Below are 11016 nucleotides of genomic sequence, written 5' to 3' on the forward strand. Positions count from 1 at the left end.
AGTTGGTTACTTAGCAACACCACAACAGTAACATTTGAGGATCTCTTCTTTTCCAGTTTGTCTGCAGTAAACTAGGGTTAGCTTCTCCAACATTAGTGAATATTCATGGCCAACCCGTGTCAACAAGAAGAAAACGTGCACATGGTAGCCATTATTGGTCTTGCTGAAGTTTATTTTGACTTTGACTATACAGCTGTCAGTTTGCCTCTACATATGAGGGGTACGCCAATGTCAAGTTTCGCATGAACAACAGCTGAGGGTCTCCCTGATTCTGCTGTAACCCCGCACACTCTCCACTCATATCTCTCATCGACACATGTGCTGTTCCAGATGATATCCTGCTCAACTGGCCCATGACCAACCCACCTCCAGACCCACCTCGTCCTCTCCTTCTCCTCGGGCACATTCCGGGGCAGTCCCTGGGCCTGAGGGGCCCTAAGGTCCTCCAGCAGGCTCTTCGAAAGGTTTTGGAAGAGATGCAGAAGATGATTGGATCCAAGGCACTGTTGACGTACCAGAGCGGTAAGGATAGATAGGACTTTAGTGTTGTATAGATTCGGTGCATCGTATCTGACCATACTTTCACATACATCTGCATCAGAGAGGACGCTATGTCAGGAAAGTTGCAGACAAAGAATGCCACCACAACAGCACCTGAACACAAGGACAAGGAGAAAACTGTCAGCCATTTTCCATGCAATCTATTCTCTGTCATAATTCTGTGGTGGAGAATATCAACAATACTTATGTGTAAACCAAGATCAAAAGAAAACTTAAGATGTACTTGTCTACATTTTTGTGTGAACTGTTTTATCTCACAAAAATATGTTTTATATCATCTTATCCAAGTAAGAATTGCCCAAATTTATTCTGGAATGAAATGTGTCTTGCTTCAATATGGTATGGCAAGAAACAAATTAAGGCTTTTTGTACTGTTGCATTCTGGTATGTGATAAGGTCAGATTTTAGAGGTCACGTACCCATGAGTTGCAGGGCACGTTTCTCGTAGCAGAGCAGCTTTCCTTTGTGAGGGCAGGGCAATGGATGACCCCTGGCAGCGGGCACTGCCCGTGTCAAACCCATGGCCCTCCTCTGGCGTCCATTCTGCAGCAGGTGGGCGATAATTAGGATAAAGAGTATGAGGATGGCCAGTAAAGGGGCAAGAAAACACAGCGAAGCCCTAGCCAGCAATGCACCCTGGTACACTGGCCAAGGTGCTTCCTCCTGCATCTCACACATACTGGTGAGAGAGAACGCCTCTTGGGGAGACTGGGCCGTGTAATCCCACACACACGCCCGGGCCTGGCCATAAACCAGGGCGAAAGGCACAGCCGAGGCCAGGGAGAGGACCCAAACTCCAGTCAAAAGCCGTGGCGGCAGCGCTTTGGCTCTTTGGAGGCTGGAGACGGACCACATGGTGTGGCATATGGCAACGTACCTCTCGGCCGTGAAGGCCAAGATGGTCCAGCTAGTGGTGGCACAGCACATCTGACGCACCATGAAATAGACTTTACAGAGGGGTTCTCCCAAACGCCATGGGTAACTCTCCCAGTAATACCTGTAAAGGGTGATGGGCACCGTGAGCAACTGCAAGAGGTCTGACAAAACCAGACTGAGCAGGTACGGCCGGACAGCGCTGGCTCGCAGCCGCGCATCTCTCAGCAGGGTGAAAATGCTGGCGCTGTTGGAGGAGATGCCAAAAATAAAGAGAAGGACATAGAAGGCGGTCATCGGCACGGCGACATGATTGGGCTCACGCTGGGTTACTCCGATATAGAGCAGGGGCTCAGAGCTTGGAGTGACATTACAAGAGAAAGTTGGGGTGGGGAGAGTGTCGTTCATACTGAGGAAGGAAGGGGAAGACAAAAGATGGAGGAAGAAGGAGAGACTGAAAAGGATAGAGAGAGATGTATGGAGGGGGAGGAGATAGAGAGAGAAACGGAGGGATGGATTGGGCAGAGAAATGCGAGGATTGGGGGAGAGAAAGGGAAAGAGAGAGAAATCAAGAGCCAAAGAGGAAATCCCAGAGACACGTGGAGAAAAAAAAGACAACAGGAACAAACGGAACAGTAAAATCAGAGCGAGAGACTTAGAAAAGTGAGACACAGAGAACAGACATAAAACAAAAATGAAAGAGATAAAGAGAAAAAAAATGGAGTGGGAGCAAGCTGATCAAAGTTAGACATTTACTCAAAAAAGAAAAAAAAAGAGAGAGAGATAGAGCCCACCCCCACCGCCCCCTGATTTGAGAGAGGGACAGTTAGGTTCTGCTCTTGTAAATGGTAAGGTGTGGAAAGATCATTTCAGTTTGCCGGAGCTCACTGCAGACTGACACACTCATGGCTGATTACCCTCATCTGGAGAGATGAGATACACTTTGAAAGAACATATGAGCAACCCTGAGTCAAACTGACCAGGCCTCCTGCTGTCCCTTCAGTAATCAGCAGTACTGAGAGACAAGTCACAACTGTCACGCTCACTGATTTCTCCGTTTCTCACGTCCTCTCTCCGTTGTTCATTCATCCCAGTCTGTCACTCTGTCTCTGATGGAGATGTCTTGGCTGTAGATGTTGATCATTGAGGTGGAACGTTTATAAAAGTTTATAAAATCCTCTGTCCGAGACAGACTCAATTTAGAACGCGTTTGATCCTCTATCCATACTGCGTTCACCGAGTTACTGCAGGGGGGACAGGTATGGGCTGGAATAATCTGAAATACAGATCTGAGGAGAGAGAGAAATATCTGTTCAATACTTCATCATCATCCTCATCCTACTCATGATCATCATCATCACCATCATCATCATCCTCTTTTTTTAGACATTAGAATAAAAGAAAATAATATCTATAAGAAAACCTAATGCTAAATACAAGTCAGATTAGTGAATTTAAATTCAAAGTCTATTGCCTTTGAGTCCAACTACTTTGGTAGATTACTGTAACTTTTTATACAGTGTGATGAAAAGTTATGATAATGAATACTAATGCGATCAAACAAGCAATTATAATGTGGTTATATAAACAACAGGTGTTGTTTATATAACCAAACAAGCAGTAAGATGTACCTTGACTTGGTAATTAGAGTTTAAAGCTGTACAGAACTTGTAATGTATAGCAAAGTATGATCCCCATAAAATTGTGCTCATATTTTGACTCTATTTGAAAAAAAAATTGCTTTTGTCATTAAGGCAATTTTGGAGCTTAAAGGACAAAAGACCACTGACTTTTTTTTTTCATTTACAGAATGCCTAGTTTTCACTACGGAAAATCATCTCTCAGACAGAGGTAAAGAAAACAGCGTCTAATATTTCTCCACATGATTATTCTTCATCACTAAAGAAACAGCAATTTCTCTATAGTAACTTAAGTATCTGAATGATAACTTGTCTCCACTCAGAATAAAGATGAACTGTAGATTTGATGTCAGTGTATTTAACTAAATAACACTGCTGAACCCAATCACATGATCACTGAATCCAGTTTACACTAAAACAAAACTAAATTAACCAAACCAAAAACGTTGATTAAAATAGTTTCATTACCGCAAATCAAAAGCTTCAGCCAAACAAAGAAGAACAATAAACCAAGACATTAACAATTAATTAGCATCATCATAACCTGCACTAAATGCAAATGTGAATTTGATGTGGATCCTGGCTGAAGCAGATGCATAAGGAAACAAATGCAAAAACACAAAACCTAACCTGTAATTCAAAAAGGAGAATGAAACCAGCACAGAAGGCACAGACAGTCTTCATATGCAACAAGTAGGTTGAGAAGAATTCTCTTAAGAGAGGAACGTAATGCAGTCTGTGATAGACCAAAGACACAAAGTGATGGTAGAATACTGACCTTGTGTGAGATTTGTTATTTGATGTGGAGATAGACCTACTGGAACTGTGCTGTTGATGCTGCACTCCCTCACTGTGTGCACTCTGATGGCTCCAGTTGCATTTATGAACTCTACTGCTGTCCCTCCTTCAGTACAGCACACAAGAGTGTGTGGAAACAGAGAGAGAGAGAGAGAGAGAGAGAGACAGACAGACAGACAGACAGACAGACAGTGAATGCTGTGCAAGTGAACAAGCGAGACAGAAAGAAAGAGTGTGTGTGTGCATGTGTGTGTGTGTGTGTGCGTGTGTGCGAATGTGTATGCGTGCATGTGTGTGTGTGTGCATGACAGAGAATGAAAGCAAAGTGATTGGGTGTGCTTGGGAGTCTGTAGATGCATGCTTGTTTCACTCACTGCCATTTTAACACTCAGTGTATTTATGGAAAATTTAAGAAAAAAAACTTAGCCGCTGCCACACACACACACACACACACACACAGCTAATATTCTCTATTTGGTTACCATTGAGTTTTACATAATTATTTTATTATTATGTTTTATTTTATTATTATTTTAAACAGCTTTTTTGTTCATGGATTCAGTCTGGTGGAAATACTCTGCGATTGCCTGACACAGCATTTCCACATTTTTTTTTTAGCTAATCTCTACAAAACATTATTTTCACTCTGCTGCTCATATCGTCTGTGATTCTCTGCCTGCATTACTGCTCAACAAATCAATTTGCAAAGTATCCTCAAATTTCCAAATAACCAGAGGTGGACTGGTGATCTGGAACCCGAGCATTTTCCCGTTGGGCGGACGCACCTTGGCCGCAGCCAATGGTCTAAAGGTTAGAGAAGCAGGCTTGTGACTAAAAGGGCATTGGTTTGATTCCCAGGACTGATAGGAAAAACCATCCACGGCTGAAGTGCCCTTGAGCAAGGCACCTAACTACCAACTGCTCCTCGAGCACTGCAGCCTGTGGCACAGCTGCTCACTGCTCTGGGTACGTGTGTGCTCACTGCTCAGACAGATTAAATGCAGAGTCTGAATCCCCACTCAGAGATTTGTACTCTATCTCAGAAAAGTTTTATTGGACAGTGACTGGCCCATAAAGCCGCGACAGTAGCCCATTGGTTCACTTCATATACTGACACTGGGCTGGCCCAATCACATCTTTTACTAGGCCCCACCCCTCCCCCTCTGTCCTCTCTGTGTCAGTGGCTCAGAGCCAAAAATCTATGGATAGATAAGGGTGTCAAAATGGATTAACAAAAGTGCAAGGGGGGTGCGGAGAAGTTGTAAGCCAAAAAAAAAAAAAAAGATCTATAGGCGGATGCCGCCAAGTGCGCAAAAAAAACCAGACATGTTTGCTGCAGGGGCTGCAGTAGCTTCAACATCAGTACCTGACATTGTGCAGCAACAGGTGAGACTTGAAGGAGGAGAGGTGGCTGGCCATGGCCACTGCCAGGCAGAGGAGCAGGCGTGTGACAGGGAAGCTGACAGAGGGAGCAGGAGCAGGAGGAGAGTGTAGCTTAAGCGGTAAACACGGAGTAAGGAGGGAGCAGGGAGATAGTGTTTTCATTTCAGGAATAAGTTTTCATTACCAACAACAGGCAGCAAAGTTGTCCTATGTTTATTTTCAGCCATTTTGACTTACATGTATGTTTTATACATACTTAAATTTTATTAAATCATTTGAAATGGTACTTTGACCTCTTGCAGAGCTTTTTCTTTGACAATTACTTGTACTTCTACTTTTATATGGAGATTGTGTTCTCCACGGCCACCTCTGATCACAAGGGAGTCAGTCAAGAGTGAGTGAGTGCACTGGTTCACTTGCACTGGTACACTCATCCACAGCACTTACTGCTCAGTTTTGTAGTGGTTTGGGGGACTGGTATAGAAGGTATTGAAGGGGACCGCGAGGATGGTGCACTGGTGGGTGGTGTGTGTCCGACAAATTGTGTTGGGCCGTCCAGGCCAAAAATGCCAGGGCCAATTTCTTCTTCCGGTCCAGCCCTGCAAATAACTATGTTTGCCTCAGTGCTCCAAATAACTATATTTCACTTACTATCACACCAATAACGTTGGAACAAAAATAGCAAAACACCTTGGCTGTGTCTTTTGTGCAAACCCCTGTGGGGCACAAGAGAACACAAGACGACACGTACATCTCCAAAGAGACTGTCAGATCCAGAGGGATGTGAGGGTGTAAGGTGTAAGAGTCAAGAAAAAAGCCACGTCAGAAAAAAGTGCTTTTAGTTGGCTTTTGCTTCACAAGAAACGTTTCAAAATCAATCAGTAAATAAGAACACATGGACAAATTTAACACACTGCTGGCATGGAAGCGCTCTATTTACAGCAGGACTCCTCTCTCCGAGTCCTGAGAAACTCCATCTTAATGCCGGGGCTAATGGAATACCCAGTTGTCTCCACTGGCAGCTCTTCAGTCCACTGAAAAATAAGTGGCTCCGCCCATGAGCTGCCCACGACCCTGCCCCCAACACCACAGGGCACAGGCACATGTTGGACATGAACGGATCATAGTTACGAATATGCACAGTAACAGAGGTGCGTTTTAGACCTGGTTATGAATGCAATCAGTGAATCAGAGGCCTTGACAAGCTTAAACAAGTGCATTATTCAAGGTCCATTCTACAAGGTACGGATGAACTAAAAGCAAATGAACTAAAAATGCTAAAGCTACATCCTGAATGTAGCTTTGGCATGATCATATATTTGATCATGATCATGGTTTGAATGGTTTAGATGCTATTTGGGCCAGCAAGCATCGATGAAGATCAACCAGTTATATTTATCATATTTATTTCATATTTATTTGTACATAATTATATTGTATTTATCATATCCAATGCTAGTGATGGCATTTTGTCTTCATCTAGCTCTTTACCAGAAAAAAATATTTTCAATTATATTTTTAAACAAACCACCTCTATTCTGTTTTATAATATTTATTATAGGACTTGCTGGAGTGCTCGTATTCTAAGACCAGAATGTATTACAATGAGGAAAACAAAGCACGACTGATTTCATCTTTTCATTAGATGAGCTGAGTGGGAGTTTTCAATGAAAGATAATGAGAAACACAACACAAACACATGTGTGCGTGAATACACACATACACACACGCACGCACACGCACACACACACACACACACACACGCATGCACAGAGAGAGAGATACATGCAAGCAGGTGTGGAGACTAGTGTCTTACTAATTATTATTCCTGGTCAAAGAATCAAAGAATATCACTCCAGGATCACGTAGTTTCTTAGTGAAAACAAAAATAAAAGTTTCATTTGATGGCCACTGATAAGTATGTGTTTTATACATACTGGGTAGATTGTTCTTAAAATTCAATATAAATATAAATGTCTGCCAAAAAAATAAATGAATAAAAATAAACGATATTATATGATAAGCCACCCAATTTTCAATAAATAAACAATTAAATGAAAAAAAAACCCCACTTTCCCTACAGAGAGTGTACTTCTAAGAAGATTGTGGCATTAAATTTAATGACTGCAATGGTTAATGCACCAAAGCAAGAAAACACGTTGTTATATTGCAGTAATGTTACAGAAAGGTTAATGTCCTCTGAAGCGGAGTTTTGGTATTTGATTTTTTGCCTCAGATTTCATCCTTGAGATGCCAGGTACTGCGAAGTCATTCAAAACAGAGAGGGCTGTATGGATAGAACAGTGATACATACGAATGAACCAGACAGGAACAATCAAGCACCACTCTGTCTGGAAACAAGACTAACCCACCTGGAATGTTCTGCTTACAATATTGTCCAATTAGTGCATTTTTCAAATGCTCTCTCTTTCTCTCTCTCTGTCTCTCTCTCTCTCTCTCTCTCTCTTTCTCTCTGTTCCCTGTCTCATGCTCTGTCTTTCTCAGGTACAAATTTAAAATCAACTCTTACAAAGTGTCCTTTCGCAAATGGTTGTATTGTAGAGAAAAAATGTTCTGTCACCAAACTCCCTCTACTGAAGTGTATACACGCCTTAATCTTCGTGCTGTGCACCTCAAAGAAAATGGTTGAATTGCGGCATATTCCTCCTCTCCTCTCCTCTCCTCTCCTCTCCTCTCCTCTCCTCTCCTCTCTTCTCTTCTCCTCTCCTCACCTCACCCCTTTGCTCTGTTTTCTCCCCTGTAAGTAGAGCTTCTTATAAGTCACTCGATGAATAATCAGGGAGAAAAATCAGTAAGATCAATAAGCTAGCACTTAAGGAAAAGAATGTGAGATACCCATGAAATGGTTGTGAGGCACTTGTTGACTGAGAATAGACTCTGAAAATGAATCTGTATAGATGATTTAGTTTTTGCCCAACTAGAGTGATGGGTAGTAAATGTCCTAAGGTACTCATGTGTGTTCCTAGCATGTGTGTGTGTGTGTGTGTGTGTGTGTGTGTGTGGAGGGGTGTATGTGTGTTGCAGTGGAAATGAAAAGGATTTACAAATATAGTTGAGTGGACATAATGACATAATTTCTCGAAAAAAGAGGTTGTAGGCACAGACATGACCAAGAAAACTCACCTGTCATTTGGTGATGTGTTCTCTAGTTCTTGTTCTGTTGTTGTTGTTGTCATTGCTGTTGTTCTTGTTGTTGTTGTTCTTTTTCTTCTTTTCTCATTATGTTAGCTATTACTATTACAGCAAAAAAAAGATATTCAGAAAAAAATGAATCTCATTTGATTTGGTTCTACTATTTGCCTTTAGTGGGCTCTAAATATTCAGAAACATTGGTAGAAGTCAGTGTTTTCCAACAGATTGGAAAATTCTGCAGTGTCTGTCCTGATTATCAGAGTACAAAAGGGCACAGTGGATGTCTGTAATAACTCAATGGTCTCTCATTCAAACACTTTAATTTTTGTCATAGTAGAGCAAATGATGTTTCTGAACAGCCCTTTCCAAAAAAAACAAAGTCCGTGATAGATCGGAAATATTTTATGAGTGAATGTGAGGCTGAAAATAACTGACAATCCTGACAAAATCTGACATTCATGATTTCGAAGAATGACGATGCACATGAACACAAAACACAGAAAGACAGCTTAATAACAAAAATTCCATAGCTTGCTTCATCTTGAGTGAAATGTCTAAGGAGAGAGCTGAGTGGAACTGGAGAATGTAGAATGTTGAAGATGCAGATGAGAGGGGGTGAGAGAGAGAGAGAGAGAGAGAGAGAGAGGGAGAGAGAGAAAGAGAGAGAGAGAGGAATAGACAGGATTTACATGTTCATTCTACCAACGACATCATCATTACCCACTCAAATATCAGGTGAGGAGAGAAGGGCAAAAAACAGCCTGAAAATATGAAAACCAACAGGCCATCTCTCTCTCTACCTCTCTGTCTCTCTCTCTCTCGCTCTCTCTCTCTCTCTCCCCCCCCACTCTCTCGCTCTCTCTCTCGCTCACCTTCTGGTGTGGCCCTGTAGATCTGCCTAATATCCTGCCAGAGGAAGGTACAGAGATTAAATGAGTGTACAAGGTGGTGCCTCTTAAAATGGTCTCTCTGAACAGCAAAGCTTCCCTTCACATGTCTATCAGTTACTCTTTGTCACTCTTTTATCTCTTTGTTGTTAGTTGGTTTTGGCACAGAAATGGGAGAAATGGGAGAAGCTACATGGTTTGGTTTGTGAAAAACTCTGCTCTTGGAAACGCTCAAGGCAGTAATTTCCTGATGCCACATTCCCTTCTCTCTGGGTGTTTGAAGTTTTTGTGAAATTTTGTGCGGCTAGATGTCCTTTGATTTCTTCAATCAGCTGGTGAGAAGGAACAAAGGCCCTTGGTAGCGTTCTGCATAGTTATGATAACTCATCTTGCCTCAGTATTTTTGGAAAATTGCTTTTAGACACTTGTAGAAAATTGTGACTCATCAAGACGTAACACAATTTTGGATGATTTCAGCTCAACACAGAAGAATGGGAGATGGAATTTTAATCTTTGGATGACACTTGGGATTGACATTCATTACACAGGAAATGTATTAATTATTCATTTTAACTGATGTGTGAAAACGATCTGTGCAGATGTAATGACACAGTTGAGTAAAGAAAAATAAATGAGATCTGTAGGTCCATTGACATATGTTTACACTGAGTATATGTGTGTGTGTATATGTGCGTGCTATGGCATGCATGCATAACCATAGCTTGTATTTATTGAATCCAGCAGGTTCTACTTGAGACTATTTTCATGCTCTGCAGTTGGCAGGTTCACCTTCATATTCACAAATGTATTGTTCACTGCCAAAAACTGACAGTCAGCTGAAAGAAAAACCAAGGCCACACTGTAAGGTGAGAATAATCTGCCACACACGTGTCATATGACTGACCTTTATGGCACTGAGCTTGATTTACTTCCATACAGACCTCTCCCTGTCTTCTCGTTCTCCATTTTATCAAAGCCTCCAAACAAAATGAAAGCTTTTATTTCCCCTGCCAAAGTAAAGAGAACCACTGAATATTGTTGCGATACGCATATGTTCCCAGATATTGTACTGTACAGTCTCACCAATACGTTCTGTGCTCAGCTGCTGATTCATTTTCATCTCACAAGAATGAGAAAAAAAAAGGGTCCCTTTTCATTTAGAAACCTTTAGTTGGCCTTTAGCTGCAAAGCTATAGGATACACTCTGGCCTGGCTTACCACGCTGTCAGTGGGCTATTCCTTGATAGACTGATGTAATTGATAGTGTTAATTGTCTGCACAAGTTTATTCAGAGTTTTGGAGGTTCAACTTAAAAAGTCATAGTTTTATGTATAAGATTTGGGTAATCCTGGACTGTTTGCTGCTGATCATAAACCAAGTACATTAAGTGCATCACAAAAACAATTCTTTCTTTGTCATAGTCGATAAATCATAGGCTACTCTTAGAGGTGACTGTTTCCCTTACAGACAAGGACTGTAAGCCAAAGACTGCATAGCAATTTTGAGTTTATTCATAGTGCCTGTACAAAATGGCATCATTACAGAAAGAAAGAAAGAAAGAAAGAAAGAGAGAAAGAAAGAAAAGAAAAAAAAATACCAAAATAGAACACATGCAGTAACAGTTATTATACCATCTCATCTTTAATTATACATCAGAACAAACCAGAACTAGAATCATTTTTTTTCTTCTGAAAATTGAACTGGAAAATTATACCAACAGA

General features: G+C 41.5%; 1 protein-coding gene across 1 annotated transcript; it reads right to left on the reverse strand.

Annotated features, from left to right (window-relative positions):
* Positions 1–196: 196 nt before the first annotated feature.
* Positions 197–6360, reverse strand: LOC115819328 (neurotensin receptor type 1-like). Its single transcript, XM_030782892.1, has 5 exons — positions 6258–6360; positions 5907–5971; positions 5239–5366; positions 981–1843; positions 197–654 (listed from the first exon to the last, which is right to left on the reverse strand). The coding sequence occupies exons 1-5, from the start codon at positions 6358–6360 to the stop codon at positions 197–199; spliced, it is 1617 nt and encodes a 538-aa protein (XP_030638752.1).
* Positions 6361–11016: the final 4656 nt, after the last annotated feature.

The sequence above is a fragment of the Chanos chanos genome, chromosome 8, assembly GCF_902362185.1.
Source record: "Chanos chanos chromosome 8, fChaCha1.1, whole genome shotgun sequence".
Lineage (NCBI taxonomy): Eukaryota > Metazoa > Chordata > Actinopteri > Gonorynchiformes > Chanidae > Chanos > Chanos chanos.